The following is a 23,499-nucleotide window of genomic DNA, read 5'->3' as shown; positions in this document are numbered from 1 at the left end:
GGGCACCAAAGCGCTGGATCATCATCTTCAAGGCAAGCGGCAGGCACACAGGGCACAGGTGCGCATCTGCACATGGCCGAGCCACGACACCAGCGCAGCACACTCAGTACCTACCTACCTATGGTGCCGGCAGCGGGATCCACACGTCCTCGTCGTTCCTTCCTTGTACGCTGGATGCGCGTTATTGTGTGTGCCACGAAAAACCGCTCCGAAGAAGCGCCCCTGCCTCTTTCCTCTCTCATGTATTTCTGGAGAAGAAGTGACTTTGCGGTACTTTGCCGTTGTTTTCGTCCACCCAGCCCAAACCTGCCAGAATCGCCAGTCTCTTTTAAGACTTTCCCTGGTCACATCCCGCTTCGCGACTATCTCGCCCTCCGTCACAGAGCCCCAGATCTTCGAGCACGTTTTGCTATGCGCACGCCCCTCCATTCGCAGCCCTGCGGCGCCCCTCTCTCCTTCCCACTCACGTAAAAATACCACCACAAAAAAACAAAAAAAAAAAGCCGAGAGGCTATCGACACTGCAAATTGCCCTGTGTTGGGCTATTGCTCGTCGACTCGTCTTTAATGCCGCTACCCTTCCAATTGTGACATAATCCCGCCCCATCCGCTTGCATTGGCATTGGTCCTGCTTTGAAGTTATTCCCACCTACTCTGTAACCTACTTGCACAAAGAATACGTACACATTATATTATTCTCCGGCCGCCCTAATGTCTCCATCTCGGTCAATTTTAATGAGTAGGTCGAGAGCCTAGACCGAGGATGATGCCATTCCCGCCCAGCCCTTGCACAAGCACGCTCGAACCTTGCGGTCCTCGGAGATCTCCAGGACAGCCAGCTCCAGCTCTCATCGCGGCTGCTCGTGTTTGCCCATTCATTCGCTCGTGTGTGGCATGCACAGCATGTGCCCCGTTCCCGTTCATCTCGGTGGGTGTTGTTGCATCGCCGGGCCTCGCATCACCGCCTGGATAAACAAGGCTCACCGACGAAACAAGCAAGGGTGCTCAATAGCCTCAACTTATTTCCGCTCACCCCGCCCTTCGCTCCAGTTGTCTCTCCGCTCTTTTTCTTTCTTTCTTTTTTTTTCACCCTCCCACATACTATGGTACAGCCTAACGCCATTTCATCTTACGATCGAGGGTGAGATCAACCTAGCCCGCCCAGATCCTGGCCAACGTACCGGAGGTTGCTCCACGGCTAACTAGCGTTGAGGTAAGGGTGGGAGGGCAGCAGTAGTAGGTGCGCCTGCTACAGATTACTACTGCTGCGTGCTGCCGTTACCCGTCGGCCCAGCTCAGCCGAGGCCTATCGCCGAAGGAGTGGAATGCAAAAGATGGCTCAGTTGCATCCGCCTGAAACCACGGCTCCCATTCATCAGTCGATTTTTATTTATTTTTGCTCTGCTCTCTTCAATAGCCGCACCAAGGCGAGGCCTCCGACCCCCCCGCGGTCAGTGACCTATCAGGAAAGGCACTGGCTGTTTGATTGATTGATTGATTGATTTGAACGGTTCCCCCTGGGGTGACGGGGAAGCCCCCCTCCGCATGAGGGAAATCGCATACACGATTTGACATCGCCAGTGACCGCAATTGCCACCATCGACTATGTACCTTACAACCGACTACCACTGTCCACTATTACTGCTCCGCTGCCGCTGCAAGAATGGGACGCGCATCGAGCCCCGGAGGGGCTGATACACGCACGACAGGCGGTACTTGCTCTGCTGGCACAGCGGCGGAACGGACCTAGTGTGCTGTACAGATCGCCCATTCGCCGCGCATACCGATGCAACCCTGGGGGGAATGCAGGTTGGACGGGCGGTCCCAGACAAAATCAAAAACATCAGATCCCAACGCGGAGTTGAGACGATTCCGCTGCACGACCTGCCCCTCGAGCAGGCGCCTCCCGCCTCTTGGTCAGCCCACAAAGCCGCTTGATCGTGCGGAGGTCGTCTAACCCTGGCTCCATCGTCCCGGGTCCTCACGGCGGTCGAGACAGCAAAGGAGCCCACTATGCGCACATTGGAGGGGGACAGCGAGAGAGAGTCGTAATGCCGCAGCGAGCGCCGGCCGCCAACCAAGCATTTTTGGTCTCCATGCTTCCCATTTCACCCCGTCGTCGCTTGCATGTTCCCTGCCTCTAGCTGCGTATATGCTGTGGTTGTAATGTTTTGTTTCGTCGTTTCCGCGGTTGTCTCTGTCGTTCCTGTTCCCCACTTTCTTACTCGGATGCCCAATACCGTGGCCGCTTGCCCGCTTGCCGCGACCACTGCCGGTGAAATGCATAGTCTCCAGAGGCTTAGATGGTCCGATCTTTCAAGACTTTCCTGGCGCGGGCAGGGCGCATAGGCAAGATTCGGCGAAAGGGCGCGCGCGGGCTAGGGGAGAGGAAGAGTCAATAATAATTAAATATGAACAATAATAGCAGAGTCGACCTTGCAGGCGATGACCTGCATCCATCATGCATATCCCGCTCCTCCGCCCACCCATCAATACTGCCATTGCCGTAGCACCCACACACCCACTCCCCTCTCGCCTCCTTCACGCTCCATCTCTATCCGTATCGTCGTATCTGTAATGCTCTTCGCGAAAAACAAGTGGTGGTTTGGAATGCGACATCCTGCTGTCTTGCCTATTTGTGGCTTTTCGACGGGCTCTCCGATCTGATTCTTGGCCCGCATATGCGAGTCTAGACCGCCCTCCCGCACAAATGTAGGAAGTCGAACGCGGCGGTTTCGCAAGCCTTTCTCTATCTTTCGACATATACGTTGCAACCGCATGCTGCGCCCTAACGAAGCAACTGGGTGGCATGGAGATGGAGTGGAGGGGAGGGGGTGGTGGTGATGGCATCTCAGAAACTCTCGCACAGAGTACTTTCCCCCGTCTTTCCTTCCCTTCCGGCCTGCCGTTTTGTGACAGGGCTTCGTGTTGCTTTCCCACCCGTCTCCTAAAACAAGACAAACCTGCCCAGCTTGACAGGGTATCTGGGGATGCGGCAGATATCCAGTCCAGTTCGCGGCATGTCCGCGGGCATCTCTCGTACCTTTTTTTTATTCTTTCTTTTTCACCCCTTCCCCTCGGCATGTGTGACTGGTGTCTTGTCCGCTCGTGAAGAGGATTGAGGGGCGTGCCTTTAGAGTTAGGTCGGCATCTCGCTGCGGGCCTTCAAGAGAGTTCGTCGGGATAGGTGTCAAGTTTCGCCTCGGGAAGTTTACGGTAACTCGGGAGGCTCTCGTCCCCCCCTCACCTTCTCTCAGCCGTCGACGTCAGTCAAACCCCCTCCCTCCCATCGCCGTAGACTCTCTTTCACATGTCGTGAAATCCAAAAATGGCCCGTGATGTTGGGACCGGTTAGGCTCATGCTTAATGCTTACATGTAAGAGCTAAGAAAACAGACTTTCCGAACGAAAAAATGTCGAGAATCCTCCTTGGATTATTCACGTTTCCCTCAACAAAACCACATCATGCCGAAATAGTGCCCGGTTCCAGGAGTCGGCAGTGTGAAGTCTCTCAATATTGACCTCAGAGCGGAGACTGGGGCTCCGCGGGTAGTTCCTGGAGATGGTGCTCAATTGGCCAAGAAACATTCCATTGTAAAGCCTGTAACACCCTTTTTTTTTTACCCCCTTTTTTTTTGCGTTCCCATAACATGTGATACGAGACTGGAATATCGCCATGTTCCAAGGAGGAATGCCCCCCTTGGGAAGCGGGCATCGTTCCAATTCGGCGTCGGGGCATCCTCCGAAAACTCTAAAATGCCCAACTGGCGGTTCTCACGAGCATGATATGACGCGTCTCATATGTGATTGTTATTTTCACGAGATTGTCCGTAGACATATCCGATCTGCCAATGACGAAATCGATACGGGACGATGGCCATTGGCCGAACCCTCCCCGGGAACCACCCCCAAATCCCTTTCGATGCCGTCGGGAACGAAAAACAATAACCAAAGCGAAAAAAACAAACCATCCAAACGCCATCGTGATGCAATCCAATTGCAACCCGTAAAGACCCCCCCCTCCCGCCTTTTCCTCTTGTAGCGGTACAGAAAACCCACCCCCAAAGCAAACCCCCCCTCCCCCTCCCCCCCGGGAGGGCGGGAGGGGGGAAGGTTTCAGATAGGAATTAAACAAAGACGCCGTTCATGCCGAGTAACCCGGAGGGTTCGGGTCCACGTACACCGCCGTCGCCTTGAGGAAGATGAGCACCTCGTAGGCGGCCTTGGCGACGTCGAGCCCCTTCTTCTTCCACTCGGACTCGTGCCACAGGTTCTGCAGCATGTTGTCGGCGACGAGCGTGACGATGAAGCGCACGTGGTGGTCCTCGGCCGTCCACCCGGCCTTGTCCGGGTGGTACACCAGGAACTTGGGGGTGCGGGAGTTGATCGCGTTGCGCGCCGCCTGCGCGGTGCGGGTCTTGTCCGGCTCCGGGACGGCGCTGAGCCCGGCACCGCCGGCCCGACCGCCGCCCGCGGCGGAGGCGGCCTTGGACAGGTAGTCCGTGTAGAACTCGATCCAGGACCCTCGCACGAAGTTGCCGTCGAGCCACTCGTGGAACTTTGCCGAGTCGTTGAAGGGCAGGAGCTCGAGGAGGAGGCGCTCGTGCTGCGAGGACACGCGCGGGGGCGCCGGGAGGAAGGCTGCCGACGTGCCGCCGCTGACGCCGCCGCCGACGAGCGGGGAAGTGGGCTTCGGGACCATTCGGGGCGTCGGGGGCGGTGAGGGGATGCGGTGGTAGGGAAGGTTCCTGATGGGCGCGGAGGAAGAGGAAGAGGCAGCTCTGTGTCTACGCGGGCGCGGGATGCACATTTGACAAGTGATCTCGATGGGGCACAGGCAGAGGGGAACAGGAGAGACGGAGAGAAACCTGGGGGGCTTTTAGAGGCTGTTGATTTGGCAAGGCAGATTGAGGCTACACAACGGAGGCATTCAAAGTCTGCCTGGTTCACTCGGGAGGCAACCACATATATGGCCCTTCTTCAGCCGCACGGGAATGGCTGTTAGCCCCGGCCGGTGCGCCTTGCTTTTGACGTATAGAAGAGGCCCGACCCCTCTCCGCTTTCCCCGGCATCTTTTCCTCTGCTGCTGCCCTGTGGTTTGACATTACGAACGAGCGCCTGGCCGATGGTTGGGTTCTTTTGGAGGGGAGGGGGGCGCCTCCAGGCAACAGAGCTGAGATGCGGCGCGGGCGAATCACGGGTCGTGTCTGCGAGCGCCGTGCTGACGGCCGCTTACGCGGCAGAGAGGGAGCCAAGCGGGAGACGCGCAACAAAGTGCCTTTGTCATGTTCGGTCAAGAACGATAAAGTCGGACTTTGACGAATTGCGATAGGCGCGGCTCCCGGTGGTTTGTTTCGATCAAACGAGTTGGCTTGGCAGGTTTTATCTCGCCTCCTTTTTTTTTTTTTTGGTTGTAAGATGCTGGAGTTCAGGCGGCAGCATTATAGATGTTTGCGTTTTTGGTGTCCACGATTTGTCTGTTCGAATTCCCTCTGCGCACCGATCAGTCGATCTTGGCACGTACTATGCACATCGCCGCAGAAGCTGAGGTACTTGTGAACGGTTGGCAGTACCTGCCTCAGTAGCTCAGATGGTTTCTCGATCAGCATGAGTTACGTTGTTCATCGAGAGACAACTGTTGGTATCACAGGGTACTTGTACAGGCAGAGGCTCGCCGAATATAAATATGGTATATTCGGAAGCTGCTAATCGGTGTGTAGAAGAGAAAGTAGGAAGGCTGGCAGTAGCAGCAGTAGTGAAGATCTTGCTGTTGGCAGCTCGAAGGTGCAATACCCGGGCTCCGCTGCTCGGCCGCTGCCGCGGCCGGCTGCCCATATTTTGGCTAAGTAAAACAGCAGTAACCAAGCAATTTTCACATCAGTATAGTAGATTATCCATCAAAAGAGCTTTATACATTCAAGTCCTCCCCCCCCACTCTGCTACAGTATTCCGGTATCGACGCAATACATTATATCTAAACAGGCATAAGCAGCTCTAGGAACAACTAATTCTCAAAGGCTGTCACCAAACTATCAATTATATTATCCAATTTTAAGCGTAACATTGTATCTATATGGCCCTTCAATAAACTTATAGTTATGATTTCGAATAAAAAGCTAGACCTGCAGTACTTAGGAGAACTGTAGCGGCCTACACATGTAAGACAGTTAGCCTTGCAATGTTCTTCCCCAATGCTGTATTAGTCGCTAAGGTTTAGGGCTGTAGCTTTGAACTGTTACTATCGCGTCCATCTGCTTGATATGCCACTGCGAGTGCGTGTTGTGAGGCAAGCCGATCTGGATGCCCTTCATCAAGTGTCGTCTTTTGAACCTCAACCACATGCTCAAGCAGGTTGATCGCCTCTTTCACTCGCCCATCTGCTTGATATACCCATGCGAGTGTGTGTTGTGAGGCAAGCTGATCTGGATGCCCTTCATCAAGTCTCGTCTTTTGAACCTCAACTACATGCTCAAGCAGCTCGATCGCCTCTTTCACTCTCCCATCTTCTCGATATGCCCATGCGAGTGCGTGTTGTGAGGCAAGCCAATCTGGATTCCCTTCATCAAACGTCTTTTGAACCCCAACCACATGCTCAAGCAGCTCGATTGCCTCTTTCACTCGCCCATCTGCTTCATATGCCCTTGCGAGTTCGTGTTGTAAGACAAGCCGGTCTGGATGCCCTTCATCAAGTGTCGTCTCTTCAACCTTAATCACATGCTCAAGCAGCTTGATCGCCTCTTTCACTCGCCCATCTTCTTGATATGCCCCCGCGAGTTCGTATTGTGAGGTAAGCCGATATGGATGCCCTTCATCAAGTGTTGTCTTTTGAACCTCAACAACATGCTCAAGCAGCTTGATCGCCTCTTTCACTCGCCCATCTGCTTGATATACCCATGCGAGTGTGTGTTGTGAGGCAAGCCGGTCTGGATGCCCTTCATCAAGTGTCGTCCTTTGAACCTCAACAACATGCTCAAGCAGCTTGATCGCCTCTTTCACTCGCCCATCTGCTTGATATGCCCCCGCGAGTTCGTATTGTGAGGAAAGCCGATCTGGATGCCCTTCATCAAGTGTCTTTCGAACCTCAACTACATACTCAAGCAGCTTGATCGCCTCTTTCACTCGCCCATCTGATTTATATGCCCATGCGAGTGTATGTTGTGAGGAAAGCTGATCTGGATGCCCTTCATCAAGTGTCGTCCTTTGAACCTCAACAACATGCTCAAGCAGCTTGATCGCCTCTTTCACTCGCCCATCTGATTTATATACCCGTGCGAGTTCATGTTGTGAGGAAAGCCGATCTGGATGCCCTTCATCAAGTGTCGTCCTTTGAACCTCAACAACATGCTCAAGCAGCTTGATCGCCTCTTTCACTCGCCCATCTGATTTATATGCCCATGCGAGTGTATGTTGTGAGGAAAGCTGATCTGGATGCCCTTCATCAAGTGTCGTCCTTTGAACCTCAACAACATGCTCAAGCAGCTTGATCGCCTCTTTCACTCGCCCATCTGATTTATATGCCCATGCGAGTGTGTGTTGTGAGGCAAGCTGATCTGTATGCCCTTCATCAAGTGTCTTTCGAACCTCAACTACATACTCAAGCAGCTTGATCGCCTCTTTCACTCGCCCATCTGATTTATATGCCCATGCGAGTGTATGTTGTGAGGCAAGCTGATCTAGATGCCCTTCATCAAGTGTCGTCCTTTGAACCTCAACAACATGCTCAAGCAGCTTGATCGCCTCTTTCACTCGCCCATCTTCTTGATATGCCCATGCGAGTTCGTATTGTGAATGAAGTCGAGATGCATCTTCAATCGAACAGTCTTTCCTTAGTGCCAAGCTTTGTTCCAATGATGTTACAGCCTCTCTCCGTCGCCCATCTGTCCGTAGGCATCGCCCAACTTGCAAATACAAACTGGACTTTATATCTCTCTCCACCTCTCTGCTTTCCTGCAGAACCTTGAGAGTATGCGGCATATACTGTCTCCATAAAGCGCGATTACGATGGTCGTCGGATGGGAACACTTCGTCTAACTGATGAATCACTTCCCTTATGGTCTGATCCTCCAGCGATTGCTGCCTAACCCAGACTCGCGTTGCCAAGTGTACCAGGCTATGCATATCGAAAGTCTCGGCCTCCTCTCGGGGAGACAGAAATGCGTAGGAACACAGCGTACCAAGTGCATCTTCAATATCTACTTCAGGTCCTGGCTTCGGTAGGATCGATTGCGGGATGAGCTTTGGCTCAATACGGGATATAAAACGCAGCAAGTCGGCTGTATAGCTGCTATACCGTCGAATCTGGTTAAAAGAAACCAGCCATGTGGTTGCAACAGCATTTTGTGAGTTGGCGTAGCGGGTGTTGTCGCGGAATTCCCGGCTCATCGTATTAATCAGAGTCTGTTCAGTACCCTGTAACAGTCGGAGATACTTCTCAATGGATACATGCTTGTTCCGATTCAGATATGCGGCTGCCTGTGTGATTGCCAATGGAAGGTAGGTTAGTATCCCTAGAAGCTCTATACAGCGGTCGTGTATAAGATCCTTTCGTTGAAGTGAATTTCTAAGAAGGCTTAGAGCTTCTTTCTCGTCCATCTCGTGAACTTCTATTAGATCATCAACCGAAACTGACAGCGCTACATCCCGGAAGCGCGTCGTGTATAAAGTTTTGCCATGGCTGTTCTGTGGAAGATGCTCTATAAGACTTCTTTCATCGCCTTTAGTGCCGTATAGAACTTCCATGTCGTCTGCGTTGTCCACAATCAGGAGCCAAGGCCCAATCTTTCCAGAACTTAGATGTTGCTTGACAGACGACTTAATATCTTCGTTTTTCGCCGTCAGGCCGATCCCCATTTCCTTGGCGATATCTGTATACGCTTGCTCGAAGCTCGCGAGACTGTAGGCGGGTACCCAAAAGACGGAGTATTCTGGTAGGTTCTCTTTAGCCCAATAGGCGATGTGAAGAGATATCTGAGTCTTCCCTACTCCGCCTAGCCCTACTAAAGCAGCTGACTGGCACTTGTCTTCTAGCAGCTTTTGCTGGAGATGAAGTGTTTCTGGGCGTTCGATAAAGCGTTTATTTTGTGGGAGTGGTATAAAGTGAAACAGTCTCTCTGCAATATTATTAGATAACCAGCCATTGGTTTTTTGTACTCTACTCACCTTTCCTTATTCCATCAGGTATGATCGATACCAACGGTGGGATGGTGTAAAGTAACTCTTTTGCACATGCTGCCGCCGTCGCTGCTGCATACGGTTGCCACCGCTTGTTCTTGTGCGCGTCCGCATAGTCGCAGATGCCACGAATGACAATGCAAGAGAAATTATTCATCAGGCCTGCGGCCTCCATCTCAAAGCACAAGATACCTCCCAGCTCCCGACTGTATCTGTCGCGCGTTGGCCCATTCTTCATCACCTGATTCCCAGAAGCGATATTGCCGAAAAAAAGGACTGGGTCTGTCTTTTCGCGGGTGTTCCTGTCTATCACGTCTTCTGGACGGCATTTTGCGCATGTAGCTCCAGCGATGTGCAGCGATGATGCATTGTAAAGAGTGTCTTGTTCAGGGCCTGGCGATGCAAACTTTAATTGATTAGAGAGCTTAGACAGATGCATAAGGACTTGCGTTTTGCCTCGAAGGTCATTTGCACGGAGCTTAGCCAAGGCGTTGAGGAGTATCGTTGGTGGCGCATTGAGGCTACCAGTGCAAGCGATGCGGCCGTCGGCGCCAGTCTTTCCGAAATCATACTGAATCACTCCCCCATGCTGCCCTGTTGGCTGGCTGATCACAACGTCGCCGAGCCGGATGTCATCGTCGTCGTCAAGATTCGGGACGCCACCGCCGATACCGACGAGGACGCCGAACCGCAGCGAGGGAAAGCCCGACTTCATCTGGCTAGCTACCGTGGCTGCTTGGTTCGTGCCCATCTGGCCGGCCGGAAGACAGGCAGCTACGACATTGTGGACGCCAATGCGGCCGAAGGAGTAGACGTTGGAATCGGCCGGATGGGACGGGAGGTCAGCAAATTCCTCGTCCATCATCTCGATCGCGGCTGCCAGCTCAATGGGCAGCGCGCAGACCCAGCCAACGGTGAAGTCGCAGGCTGGAACGGACCTAGCCATGGCGCGACGGCTGTGGTGCTGGAGATCAGCGGGGCGATAGTAGCATGGAAAGATTATACGAGCTACAGTTTGCAAGGTGTACTAGCAGAGATTGTAGCGTCAAACAGTATTTTGTTTTGTGAAGATTTCTGCACTCGCTGAGGCCGTATGGTAAGAACGACGACTTGTTCTCAGCCTTGTCGTGAGGGGTCAGACTTGGCGTGCTGACCTTCAGTCAGTCCAAACTGCTTTCATTTCCATTGGTGGCATTGGCCAGACCCTGTCACCAATAGCCACCGCCGGCTGCTCACCAGCAGAGCATGGAGTGGAACATCCCGAGTCTTCTTTGGACTATGCCTGGAACGACTGGTCTATTTCGACCATGCTGATCTACATTAATATACAGCTAATGCTACGAGCGCGCTGTAATCTTCAGACAGTCCTACAGCTGACATTGCAGAGTGCAAGCTTTAGCTGGTTGACTGGGACGAGGCTAACGATTACGATGAGCGACTGCCGACTTGTATTTATTACTCTATTGAGTGGAGGTTGTGTAACGGGCTGGTTCCGTAAGTGGCCTTACTGGATTGCGGCCGAAGATACATCGTCCGGTCGGGTGGGCGTGTGCGACCCTTGTGAGTGCAACCGCTTGTCATTTACGTGCATTTTGGCTGCACAACCCAATTTGTAGCGCCCACGCGATGTTGGCTGTCATGGCTAGTTACCCATGGATGCCCCATTTAGGACCCGCCCGGCACAAGTCCGCTAGAAACCGTAACGCTTATTACAACGGTGATGCCAGATTTGATATATCAATCTTACACTATGCGTCGAGACAGTTCGTCTTCAAGGCAACATAATGCTGAACTCGTCTTTACCCTTAAGTCAATCCTCAACTTTAGAAGAGAAATAAAATAGCCAGGAAAGAATTTTGAAGACCATTGCTTCAACAGGACGCGTGATAGACGATACCTTCTCAATTACGTTCTATAGAACTACTCAAACCAACTTTTCATGTCTATCCAATAACTAGGCCTTCGTCTCCGTTTCCAAATTCAGAAAAGCTGACGAGGTTGGGCGGCTGATGAATGGTAGAAATCCAGGATAAGCTTATTGATTGCCTGGTAAATGGCTATGAAGTCCTGAGCAACTTGTTGGTTGGGTATTCTGTGTATGGCTTTTCAAAGTGGCCTGTGGCAGCGGCGGGTGCGTCCACCTTTGCAGCAGCATTCCCAGCCTCGGCGAGACCAACCGGCTCTGACAGGCTCAGGATGCAAGCATTAGACCCTCATGAGGCTGGAAAGGTCGATATGGCACCATGAGAGGCAAAAAGGGGCCGATCCGCGGTTCAAACGCGGGACTCTTGCTAAGCTGTGAGAGTGAGCCCAAAGCAAGGATCTTACCACTTGACCAATCGGCCGGATTGTTCTTGTGTCTTTTGTTGGAATAACATCAATTCGAAATGAACCAGGAAGGACTATCCATGGTTGAGAGTAGAGTGGAAGGAAAGCGCGAGGAAGGGGGTTGCGGTGGCCGTGTGTTGAGTCACCGGGCAAGACTGACCGGCGATGGGCCTCACCTACCGACCCAGCCACAGCATAAAGAGGTAAAAGAACAGTGACAAGGGTCTGTTTTCTCTTTACCTTGGGTAACACACTTTCTCTTTTTTAAATCAACCTTCTTCTGATTTCGTACAGTATACGAGTGCGGGTAAGGCTTGCCACAGTCTATTGCTGCTGGCCAGCGTGTAATTACGTAGGGCAGTGGTTCTTCCCACTACAACACCATGTCTGAAGAAGTTGAGACCGGATATATCATTGCTATTGCCATGCTTCACGATAGACTGCCGAGCAGGCGCTGCTGCTTGACCCTTTCTTACAACTGTGATTTCACACTGCGCAGGTCCTGGCTGCTCACCTCCCTTAAGAGGTTTCCGCGTAAATTTCCTCTCAAGTGGCCTCTTATCATAAACAAGTTTCTCTTTGAGTCTTTGACAACCGTACCTCAAAGCTCAGTTTGGCCTCTCGCAAGCTGACCCCCTGGCGACGTTTCTAAGTAAGCATTCATCGCTCGTCGGAGTCTGCAGACCCGCTGATCCTCCAGTTACTGCAGATTTGCAGCTACTGTCAACTTCAAATTGCTTTGCCAAAAGCAATCCGCTTCTGGATATTAGACATGAGAGAGCTCCCTCCTTTGCAAGTCGACGAAATCGAGGCCGATATGGAGGCCAACGACGCCGAGCGGGATGCTCCGGAGAAGGCGGCCGAAGAACAGAACCAGCCCCAGCTTCAAACCGGGTCCAAGAAGCAGAAGTACCGCCGAATCAAATATCGCTTCCTCACCCCTTCGGAATGGGCCATCGTTGCTCATGGCATTGGCGGTGTCAGCGACACTGAAGGCCACATCGCCCTCCACCCCACTTGCTGGTACTATCCGCCCAAGGGCATCCCCAACGGCCTGTATCGAGACGTCATCTGGCACCGGACCAAATACTTTTACTTCTACCACGGCATGAGCTCCATCCGATGGGTTGGCTACATCTTGCAAATCATCTTGGGCGCCATCCTCACCGCAATTGGCTCCATGTCCTATGACGACGGTACCCCCATCACCATTATTGCCGCTACAAACACGGTGAATGCTGGAATACTTGCACTGTTGCACAACAGCGGCCTGCCTGATCGCTATCGCTCCGACCAGGCCGAGTTCGCCGAGGTTGAGGACCATCTCAAAAAAGTCCTCGACACTGGAATTGTCCCCGAGAACATGTCTGTCGACCAAGTCCTTATTCACTGCTTTGACCTCTACCAGGAAGCCAAACAAACAATTGCGGCCAACATTCCGGCCACGTACACGCCAAGTTCGGTTCTCCAGAGTGGTCAACGGGCTCCCGAGCCGCCAAAGCCCGGCGTGGCAGGACCGGCAACACCCAATGCAGGCAACTCGGTCATTGCCTCCAGACTTTCAGTCGCTGCTCCTCAGACTTCCCAGGAAAGTTGATATGGTTATGGCCGTGTCGGTCGTATGAAAGACTGGCAACCTCGTCAGATACTTAATGTACCCCAATTGAACTATGTTATTGACCCAAAGAAGACGCTCGCAGAATTTCAGATAGTTTGGCGGTTTTTTGGTGGCAGCAGATGATTCGTCAACACGGCTGTATGTTAGTTAAAACAAGACAAATAGTGTAAGAGAAACGAGGAATATGATCCCAACAAAGGTACCCGTCGCAAAACCACGGTTGACGTTGAATTGTGACTGAGATGCATCTGGTGGGGTCTTCAGCGAAGCATGTCACCGGATGACTCACCGCCTTCGGCAGAATTGCGAGGACCCACTGAAATTTCTCTCGTGGACCGGCGACAACCTTCGCTTTGAGAGCCGAATTGAGGCCGACCCAAAATTTTGTGACCCATCATATGACTGCATGTTGAAGCCGTACATTCGAGGAGCTATTCGCCTGGGCACACGCGCTGCGAGCCGGCATTTACAGAAACAGCTCCCACTGTCCGGTCTCACCTCACTCCGACTAACGGACTGTTCAATCGTCCCTCGTCACCAGACGGTTTCAGGAGCCAATTCGCCTTTCACCAGGCTTTACAGCAACTCATCTACTAATCGCACCATAACCGACATCATGAGCGGGGAGGAGCCGGTCATCACCTACGATGGCAAGAACTACAAGGGGGTGACGGAGGGCAAAGCCACCATCCTGGTCCCCGCCGAAGTTGGAGAAAAAAAGGGCAAGGGGGACAGCCAGCAGGTGTTTTACAACCCGATCCAGCAGTTCAATCGCGATCTTTCGGTTCTGGCAATCAGAGCGTACGGCGAGGAGGTTATTGAGAGGAAAGCCGCGCTCCCCGCTTCCAAGCGCAAGGAGAAGAAGAGGCGGCGAGGTGCCGCGGATGAGGGTGGCGACCGGCCTGCCAAGGTTCAGATTACGGACGACGGCAAGGCAGCCGAGACCACGAATGGCGAAGCTCAGTCGGCACAGCATGAGAATGGTGTCACCAACGGAGCCGGCGCCGAGGCCCCAAAGGAGGCTCCTGCGGCGACCACCGAGGCCAAGGAAGGGCAAGCCGAAGGCGGAGAAAAGCCGGCTCCCGAGAAGGCGCCGCCTCGCTTCACCATCTTGGACGCCCTGTCGGCTTCCGGCCTTCGTGCACTGCGCTACTCGCACGAGCTTCCCTTTGTCACTTCGGTGACCGCCAACGATCTCACCAAGAGTGCGATCGAGTCGATTAAACTGAACAGGAAGCACAATGGACTGGAAGACAAGATTCAGACGAGCCACGACGACGCCATCGCCCACATGTACCGGCGCATCGCCGACGACCTGTCCAAGCGAGACCGGTTCGGAAACCCCAGTAAGGACAACAAGTACGATGTTATTGACCTGGACCCTTATGGAACTGCCGCGCCTTTCCTGGACGCCGCTGTCCAGGCTGTCAGAGACGACGGCGGTCTGCTCGCCGTCACTTGCACCGACGGCAGCCACTGGGCAGGCCATTGCTACGCCGAGAAGTGCTTCTCGCTGTACGGCGGTGTTCCTGTCAAGGGTCTCCATTCCCACGAGGTCGGCCTGCGTGTCATCCTCCACGCCTTGACGAGCGCCGCGGCAAAGTACGGCTTGACCATCGAGCCTGTGCTGTCCCTCTCGATCGACTTTTACTGCCGCGTCTTCGTCAAGGTGCACAAGTCGAGGGACGCGGTCAACTACCAGGGCGGCAAGACGATGATTATGTACAACTGCCCTGGATGCTCGGCGTGGGAGACACAACCGATGGTCCGGACGCGCCCCGCGCCCAAGAAGAAGGGAGGATACTTTTACAAGCACGGCCTATCTCAGGGACCCCCCACCGACTCGAGCTGCAAGCACTGCGGCTCGACCATGCATATCGCGGGCCCAATGTACAGCGGCCCCCTGCACAATGCCGAGTTCATCCAACGGATCCTCGATCTCCTGCCCACCGTCGACAAGAGCGTTTACCACACGACCGGGAGAATAGAGGGCATGCTCCAGACGGCGATGGAGGAATACCTCCCCGGCCCGGAGCCCGAAGAGGACCTCGACCCCAAGGACAAGGAGCTGGCGAGGGTGGACCACTTCCCCTTCTTCATCATGCCGTCCAGGCTGGCCGGCACGCTCATCACGCAGCAGCCGCCGGACGACCTGTTCAGAGGCGCGCTGAAGCATCTCGGCTACCGTGTCACCCGCAGCCATTGCCGGCCCGGAAGCGTCAAGACGGACGCGCCGTGGGAGGCGATTTGGTTTGTGATGCGCGAGTGGGTCCGCCAGAAGGCGCCCGTCCGCACGGACAGGATCAACCCGCAGATGCCGGCCTACAGGTTGCTTGGCCTCGACAAGCTGGAGAGCAACGGCGACGCGAAGGAGGCGGCCAAGACCGAGGGCGCCGAGCAAGACGGCAAGGCCACGGACGTTGAGATGAAGGAGGGCTCGGAGGAGGCCGAGAAGGCGGACAAGAGCGAGGAGAAGGGCCCGAGCCAGGAGGAGCTGCGCAAGACGCTCGTGTTCGATGAGAAGCTGGCGAAGCTCGGCAAGCGCAGGGAGCCGAGGAAGTTGGTCAGATACCAGATGAACCCGCGGGAGAACTGGGGCCCGATGACGAGGGCAAAGGGACAGTGATGGACGAAAGCGAGAAAAGGAGAACAAAAGCAAAGAAAAAAAGAAGCAAAGCATGTTGGATTAGTCGAGATGAAGAATCACAGAATACCAGAGTTGAACAAGCACATTGAGGTAATTGTTCCTGTCAATCCGTCCGTCTGTCCATCTGCCCGTTCCGAGCCAACCATGGACACTGACCCAATGCTGCTGTCCAGTACTGTAGCTGGTTACCTACCTAGCTACCTACCTACGTACCAACCCGACACCCGTGTGATGGCAGACGCCCCATTCCGTCCCCTCTGCACAAACCGCAGGTGCCAGTGACGACATGCCCACAGCCAAAGCGCCAATTTTTTTTCCTTTTCCCGTGTCGTCAAATGCGGCCCCCACCAACGCACGTCGGCGGGCGTAAGCGAGGGGGAGGAAACAAGAATGCACCGTGAGGTATAATCCGCAACTCCGCATTACAATATCCCAATTCGGTATATGGGTGGGATGGCCGAGTGGTCTAAGGCGACAGATTTAAGCTCTGTTACTCGTGAGAGTGCGCGGGTTCGAACCCCGCTCCCATCATTTTGGCCGTTGTCCATGCGCGATAGGGCCTCTTCTTTTGTTTTTGCGGCCGTCTGTTTTTTTGTTGCATGGTGATCCCCGCCGTCGCTGGCGGCGTGTCTCGTGCACTATTCGCTGTTTGGCGGCGTGCAATGCTGTGCGCCAGTTTCCAGCGGGTTTGCTTGGCCCAGATGCCAGGTGCCGGGGCGGGCGCTGGGTGGCATGCTGCACGGTGCGGCATTCCGGCGTCGATTGGTCGACTCCGGGCGGTGGGCGACGGGCGGTGGCAGCGGATGGCGAGCACTGTCAGTGACTATCTCTCACACAACGCTGTCTCGGCGCAGCTTTCAGCAGTCGAGGGGTCCCAAGGCCCCAAAGATAGCCCGAGATAACCTAAGATTACCCAAGATTACCACATCTTCTCCACTAGCCAGCACCAGATACCGCCACAGTCAGTAGTAGTCCCTTGTGAGGCGTATACCACCACCAGTAGACCTTAACGAGGGTAGGGAGAGCGTGGCTGCGTCCAATGCTATTCCCGGCCGCAAAATAACGCAATCGCCGGCCGGATGACACACGCACACACACCCACCCTTTACGGCACCGGCACATGCAATGCAATGTCGATATCATGTCTGCTTACGATCCCCCATGGCTGCGGCTCCCGTTCGTTCGTTCGCTGTCTAGACTCAAACGTAGGTAGTACACCACTCCGGGCTTGTTCCTGGGAAACCGAAGCAGCCGGACAATCACATTGGGGCTAGAGACTCGGACAACGGCCACCTGCCTGAAAGGGTCGCCGGCTTTGCTGCCCTCGCTTCTCTTTGTCTTGCCCCGTCCTGGTCCCGTCCCGAGTGGCTGCCTGGTTGTTCCTTGGACATCTTCCTTCCCCAACGTCGTGTCGACAACCCTCTCATCTTCAGATTCCTTGACGTCTCACCGGAACAACTGATGAGCGAGAGAGAGAAACCCCGGTGAGATACGGTATTGAGAACCATTGCGTGCCTGCATAGCCTGTGATTTTTCTTCTTCGTCAAACCTCAGCGCAAAAAAACAAAACAAAAATGGCCATCGTGGACGTCGCTGAGCCGCTAGGCTTCGAGCCCCGCGATCACGGTCTCGTACCCCGCCGCGCCATCGATGCCACCTTCGTCGACGGCAAGCTGGACTTCACCTCCCAGCGCGGCAGGGAGTCCGTCCGCCCGGAGGAGATCGTCTTCATCATCCCGGCGAGCCACCATTCCACTTCAATCCCTATCATCTGCGCCCTCAGAGAAGACCCCGAGGCGAAGGAATTCCCTTATCAGCTAGACATCTTGTTCGTCTCGGGCGACCTGCCCCCGGAGCTCACCAACGGCCTCTTGCTCCCACGCTTCCCGGACCACCTCAGCCCCAAGCCCGGCAGCCATGAAGTGAACTTTGTCGTGTCCACCAAGTCCGGCCTGGGCCATGCCCCCAAGTTCTGGGACAATGTCATCCAGCCCCTGGTCCTCCTCGCCGACGAGAAGACGCCGGGCGGCCGCCAGCGCCAGCCGGCGACGGATGCCTCACAGGAGCCGCCTGCTCAGGCCGGCACGGACGCCCCGCCCAGGTACAACGTTCTGGTGACGAAAGATGAAGACAGTGTTCGCAACTTCGCCAAGCAGAGGTGGGCCGCGAGACAGCCCGCCCCGGATGGCGCCGCCTCGACCACAACCGAGACCATCATCCTCCTAAGCGGCGACGGGGGCGTCGTTGACCTTCTCAACGGGTGCGAGGAGACGGACTCTGCAGCACCGCTGCCGACACTCGCCCTCTTGCCGCTGGGCACCGGCAACGCCACCTTCCACTCCCTCCATAAGCCGCTCTACGCCGAGAACGGGCCCTCGCACATGGTGCTCGGCCTCCGCACCCTCTTCTTCGGCACCCCGGCCCCGCTCCCCAGCTTCCGCGCCTCCTTCTCCCCCGGCGCCCGGCTGGTCTCGTACACGGCCGACCCCGGCGCCCACCGGCCCGAGGACGTGTCCCGCCACGACACCGGCATCGACCACCTCTTCGGCGCCATCGTCGCCAGCTACGGCTTCCACGCCCAGCTGGTCTGGGAGAGCGACACGCCCGAGTACCGCAAGCACGGCGCCAAGCGGTTCGGCATGGTCGCGCAGGAGCTGCTCAAGGAGAGCCACGGGTACGCCGCGAGGGTCGAGGTCCGGGGCCAGGACGGCGTGGCGAGGCCCGTGGACCGGGAGCGGTTCGGGTACGCGCTGGCGGCCATCGTCTCGAACCTGGAGAAGACGTTCACCATCTCGCCCGGCAGCGGGCCGCTGCAGGGCCGGCTGAAGCTGGTGCACTTTGGCGCCGTCGGCGGGCAGAAGACGATGGAGATCATGATGGCCGCGTACAAGCAGGGGTCGCACGTGGGCATGAGGTGGCAGGACGGGGACGCCGAGGACTACGTGGGCTACGAGGACGCCGAGGAGATCAGGGTGACGACCTGGGAGAGCGATCCGCGCTGGCGCAAGGTCTGTGTCGACGGGACGATCGTCGAGATCCCGGAGGGCGGGTGGATGGCCGTCACGAAGCTGGCGAAGCCGCTCTTTGGTATCCTCGCCGACCCCTCGATACTGTAGAGCTGGTTGCCGGCCCCGGGGAGGCGGGGCGTGCCCTTGGTGCCGGGGGCTTCCCCGCATCGGTGTGAGGTGGCGGTGGACGAGTGGTGACGGGCGTGGTGCGCGCACCGGAATTTGAGCAAATGATGACTTTACGCTTCCATACAGATAATAGACAACAATAGGCCATGCAAGACCATGCAAGACCAGTCTGTCATTTGTGAGTCCGAGGACCAAGCATTGAGCTCGGGCAAAGCGCGTCTTCACTAGGAACCGTGGAGTCCGCTCGCCGTATCCTGTGCCAGTGAGAGAAGACTGTTGGCATCTAAAGACTTTCGAGTAGGACCGAAGACTGGGTTTGGCGAGCCGGGTACCAAAGGGTGTGGCCAATTGGGTACGTTGAAGCTGAATGCGTCGAGTCTCCTGCGTTGCTTTTAAGTTCGTGTAGGGGGGCGTCATGGCAGTCATCTTCCCGCTAAAGGGCTAGGGGTGTGCAGTATCGAGTGCCAGTCAGGAGGGTTGTGTCAATGGATGGCTTTGGCTATCCTGCGGATTTGGTGCAGAGGACGAGAGCCGTTTGTTTCCATGATATATTTGAAATTCACACACAGACAGAAAGGAAGCCAGGGAAAAGAGCTTGGGTGAAGTGTTTTATTGTATGTACACTCTCAAGGTGCAATTGTATGTGCCTTGGCATCCTGAATGAGCTGAACCATTCTGTCTACCATTACCCATCATTTACCCCACGAACGCCCCCGAGCTTTATTGCCTGGTGTACAACTCTCCAGGTTTCCAGGCACTCTGACCTCTGCCCAATTAACTCCGCGGATGTATTATGTTCATGGCTGTACGCATGCTGTTGACTGCGCACTGCATGATGTAAGTTGTATGTTGTGTACATGTTCTTGAGCCACCTTTCTCTCTCTCTACTGGAAGCTGAGCTTATTGACGTCCTTGCACTGGAGCCCGCCAAACTCGTTCCTGGTCGCCTCCCACCAGGCCGATCCGATCATGCCGGCGTTGCAGCCTGTCGAGGCCTTGAAGTGCCAGATCAGCGACCCGGGCTGCTCGCCCTCGCGGCAGGTGGCGTCGACGGGCACGGCGCAGGGGACGAAGCGCTTGAGGTTGTCCCAGAGGCCGCCGCAGACAGCAGGGACGTCAGTGACTCCCGAAGCGGCCATGACGGAGTAGGACTGCGCGACGTAGCCGGGGAGAGTGCGGTGTTGGCAGAGCGTCTGGGAACCGATGAAGGGGATGCCCTCACCCTGGGGGGCTGGGGCAGAGACAGGCATGGCGACTGGGGCAGCCTGGGCTCCCGAGATGACGGCCAAGATGGCGGTAATGGCGGTGGTGGTGAACTTCATTTTGATAATGAAGTAAGGGTATTCTGTGTGTGTGTGTGTGTGTGTGTGTGTGTGTTGGTGGGTTGTCTGGCTGGTTCGTTGATTTGCAGTGCGGGTTTTGAGGTAGTAGAGTTAGAGTGACTGAGAATGATGAATGGTTCGAGTGTAATGAAGTGAAAGAACTCGACTCTCGCTGGGAGAGTCTGTCTCATTATTAAGACTTGTGGTTTGCTTTCTCCGTTGGGTTGGATGCTGGGCGGTTTGGAGATGCTTGACATGGTGAACAGAGTTGTCGGGTTGCGAGGAACGAACGTTGCGTGGTTGAGGTTCAAGTCCCAACCGTGGGTATCTCTTCCCATTAACACCGTTCCTGCATGCTGAGGATGGGTGATCCAGTCGAACGGATAAGCTTAACAGAGCCGTTGGAAACCTTATCGTGGCGAGCCCACTCAGAAGTACGAACGTCCGGCCCCAAGCGTGGATACCCTTTTCGGAGAAAGGCTGGATTGATACAGGGATGTCTGCGCAGGTTTTGGAGAGTTTGCGAGGAGCCGGATCTTTTCGCACATGGCAATCAGCCCGTGCTGGCTGAGATGCAGGAAATATGGCGGTATGATTACTTGGGTTTCAAGCTTTGTATGTTAAGAAAGTCCCTAGGACAGGGTTAGACGGCAGCCAACATTGCGCCTCGTGACAGTACGTCTACCATATCATGGAGGCAAAAGAAGAGAAGAGCTAAGGAGATGCTATTATCGTCAGAGATGCAGTCAGAGGGCTGGTCAGGAGTTCATAGATGGATGCCGGCGACGTCAAAGTGCGATGCGGCGTCCCAGGCTGTATATATCCTATCTTCAACACCTTGGACTTTGAGACGCCGCAAGCCCGTCAGGTTCTTCTTTCGCAACAGGCTTTACTTCTACAGGGGTTGCGATGCCGTTGAGACGGGGTGCTGTGATGCCGGACTTGTGTGCGTTGCGAGCGGGTGTGATGCATCGACTGCGACAACGGCAACGCCTACACCGGAGACACCTACTCTGGAAACAAACACACCAGTTACAATGGTATCACTGCCGACTTCTTCTAGACCCTCATCTTCACCAGCAGAACCGGCCACGCCTCCTACACCATCGCCGACAACCCTGATAACCCCTCCGGAGCCCGAGCAAAGGGGGCCCCATCGCAGGCGGCGTGTTAGGAGGCGTCGTGGCCGTCGGCCTCGCCATGGCCTTATTTCTCTTGCGATGCAGAATGCGACAGCATAAGGGGTAGAGCTAGATATCCGAAGGCGGGGCAAGGTACGGCGAAGATCGCGGGTATGGGAACACGGGGTACGCCGGAGCGCCGGGTTGGGTGCCGAAAGGCCCCCGGTGCGGGATTTGGGGTGGTGGGCAGACAGGCCGGCTGAGCTGCGGGGCATCGGGAAGGGACTTGGGGCGACCACTAGCTTCATCATCAGGCAGGCAAACGATGGAATCATGCATGTTCTTCTTAATTGCGGTCGTTTTATTGTTTTATTGGGGTTTTCTTCTTCTTTATCGATAGTTGAACTTTAACGTTGTCGGAGAGGAGAATTGGGGGCAGGATGATGAGCCAAAGTTGAACAGTTTCCGTCCGAACTCGTCCACCAACTTCCAACAAAAAACATTACTGTTTTGCGCCCGTTTTGGAGAAATTTCTAGAGGCGATGTTTGCTTTTCACAGCCAACTTGGCAGGCCGAATAAAGGAGGGGGGGAGGAATGGCAACTCGAAACAGTTGCCCCCTGGTTCCCTCCCGCTTGTTGTACCCGCCAATACATGCCTGTCGTGGGGAGACGCCACGGCGCCTTGACACGATCCTGTGACAGCAGATCTGTTTCGAGCCTGTCCCTTGGACGGCATCCACCCCCATTCGAAGACGCCCTCTCTCGCCCAATTTTTATGCCATGGTCAATTTATGCTGTACGGCACGGTTCAGGCGCGAAGAGGTCGTGGTATGAGAATGCCAGACTCTTACAATCTTCGTAGAAATACATGACCTGTTGAATGGGCTCTGGTACGTATACGTACAGTTTGACAACCTTACTTTTCATCTGAACTGCGGGTGCTCAGAAATCATGAGATCGTCCCGAGTCCTCGCGTGGCTCTGGCTCGCGGCCGCGCAGCACCCGGCCGCCGTCGTCGGTTGCGACACCAGCGCCGACACCAGATTAAACGGCGCGCAGGTTCGCGATGCTGCATGCGACTCGGATCCATGTCACGGCGAGAGGAGCAATTTTGGGGTCATCACGGAAGATTTCCCACTCGCCGATGGGGGTGTGCCGGATGGGCTGGGCGAGTCGGAGGAAGCTCGCGTTCGATATGGTTCAAGTATGCATTCGTCGTACCGTTGGCCATGGCCCCAGCGCTTACATTTCATTACAGATCTCAAATCAGAAGACGGCCTCTGGGAGGTGAGACCGTCGCCGGGCAAAGGTCTCGGCGTCTTCGCCCTGCAGAAAATTCCAAAGGGCACGCGCATAATCGACGAGACCCCGCTCTTCACGGTCGACCCGGGCACCTTTGTCAGCGGCCAAGGCTTCGCATTCGACGCCATCGCCGCGGCCGTCGAAAAGAGCTTCGCGGGCCTGAACGCGACGGCGAGGGCGGCCTACCTCTCGTGCCCGGAACATCGCGGACCCGGCGACACGGAGAGCCGGGAGGCGCTCATCTTCCGCACCAACGGATTCACCATGGCCGGCGGCACGATCGGGATCTTCCCGCGCATCGCGAAGCTGAACCACTCGTGCCGGCCCAACTCGGCGAGCGTCTCCGTCGGCGGACGGAGGGTCATCTGGGCCGGGCGAGACATCGCGGCGGGCGAGGAGGTCACCATCACGTACGCGCCGCTCGTGCAGCCAACGGAGGTGAGGAGGGCGAGGCTCGCTCAGTGGGGGTTCCAGTGCGACTGCCAGGCGTGCATGGCGCGGGACGACGACGACAAGAGGACGGAGATGAAGAGGCTGATGGGGCTCATCGAGCAGGAGCTCGGGAGCGATTCATTTGGAGGCGACGTGCTGCCCTACGCAGAGCAGCTCGTGAGTCTCGTCGAGGAGGTGGGGTTGGTCGATTACCTCAGCAAGGCGTACGGATATGCGGCGTACGCGGCGTCGAGGACGGGGAAGTTTGGGGCGGCGAGGAAGTGGGCGAAAAAGCAGTTGAGCATCCACGAGATTGGCGACGCCGAATCGGGTAATGCAAGGGAGACGAGGGCGTTTCTGGAGTCTCTTCCGTTGTTGTGAGGGAGCAGCGAGATAAGCGATGGCATCATTTGCGTCGATGA

At 55.5% G+C, this 23,499-nt stretch overlaps 7 protein-coding genes across 7 annotated transcripts; 4 read left to right on the top strand and 3 right to left on the bottom strand.

Annotated features, from left to right (window-relative positions):
• Positions 1 to 4,142: 4,142 nt before the first annotated feature.
• On the bottom strand, positions 4,143 to 4,808 carry EsH8_IX_000552 (uncharacterized protein; the record flags this gene model as incomplete). Its single annotated transcript, XM_083266888.1, has 1 exon — positions 4,143 to 4,808. One exon carries the CDS (start codon positions 4,806 to 4,808, stop codon positions 4,143 to 4,145), a length of 666 nt encoding a protein of 221 aa, XP_083130453.1.
• Positions 4,809 to 6,211: 1,403 nt separating this feature from the next.
• On the bottom strand, positions 6,212 to 10,115 carry EsH8_IX_000551 (uncharacterized protein; the record flags this gene model as incomplete). The annotated part of the gene is made up of 2 exons (XM_083266887.1): positions 6,212 to 9,108; positions 9,158 to 10,115. 2 exons carry the CDS (start codon positions 10,113 to 10,115, stop codon positions 6,212 to 6,214), a joined length of 3,855 nt encoding a protein of 1,284 aa, XP_083130452.1.
• Positions 10,116 to 12,269: 2,154 nt separating this feature from the next.
• Positions 12,270 to 13,094, top strand: EsH8_IX_000550 (uncharacterized protein; the record flags this gene model as incomplete). Its single annotated transcript, XM_083266886.1, has 1 exon — positions 12,270 to 13,094. One exon carries the CDS (start codon positions 12,270 to 12,272, stop codon positions 13,092 to 13,094), a length of 825 nt encoding a protein of 274 aa, XP_083130451.1.
• A 637-nt stretch (positions 13,095 to 13,731) lies between these two features.
• Positions 13,732 to 15,741, top strand: EsH8_IX_000549 (tRNA (guanine26-N2)-dimethyltransferase; the record flags this gene model as incomplete). The annotated part of the gene is made up of 1 exon (XM_083266885.1): positions 13,732 to 15,741. One exon carries the CDS (start codon positions 13,732 to 13,734, stop codon positions 15,739 to 15,741), a length of 2,010 nt encoding a protein of 669 aa, XP_083130450.1.
• A 1,595-nt stretch (positions 15,742 to 17,336) lies between these two features.
• Positions 17,337 to 18,878, top strand: EsH8_IX_000548 (ATP-NAD kinase-like domain-containing protein; the record flags this gene model as incomplete). The annotated part of the gene is made up of 1 exon (XM_083266884.1): positions 17,337 to 18,878. The coding sequence occupies one exon, from the start codon at positions 17,337 to 17,339 to the stop codon at positions 18,876 to 18,878; it is 1,542 nt and encodes a 513-aa protein (XP_083130449.1).
• A 905-nt stretch (positions 18,879 to 19,783) lies between these two features.
• Positions 19,784 to 20,221, bottom strand: EsH8_IX_000547 (uncharacterized protein; the record flags this gene model as incomplete). The annotated part of the gene is made up of 1 exon (XM_083266883.1): positions 19,784 to 20,221. One exon carries the CDS (start codon positions 20,219 to 20,221, stop codon positions 19,784 to 19,786), a length of 438 nt encoding a protein of 145 aa, XP_083130448.1.
• A 2,073-nt stretch (positions 20,222 to 22,294) lies between these two features.
• Positions 22,295 to 23,458, top strand: EsH8_IX_000546 (SET domain-containing protein; the record flags this gene model as incomplete). The annotated part of the gene is made up of 2 exons (XM_083266882.1): positions 22,295 to 22,547; positions 22,602 to 23,458. 2 exons carry the CDS (start codon positions 22,295 to 22,297, stop codon positions 23,456 to 23,458), a joined length of 1,110 nt encoding a protein of 369 aa, XP_083130447.1.
• Between the last annotated feature and the right edge of the window lie 41 nt (positions 23,459 to 23,499).

This window comes from Colletotrichum jinshuiense, chromosome 9 (assembly GCF_051148585.1).
Source record: "Colletotrichum jinshuiense chromosome 9, complete sequence".
In the NCBI taxonomy this organism is placed as follows: domain Eukaryota; kingdom Fungi; phylum Ascomycota; class Sordariomycetes; order Glomerellales; family Glomerellaceae; genus Colletotrichum; species Colletotrichum jinshuiense.
Note: the sequence above shows the minus strand (reverse complement) of the source record. Positions and strands in the feature narration are given on the sequence as shown.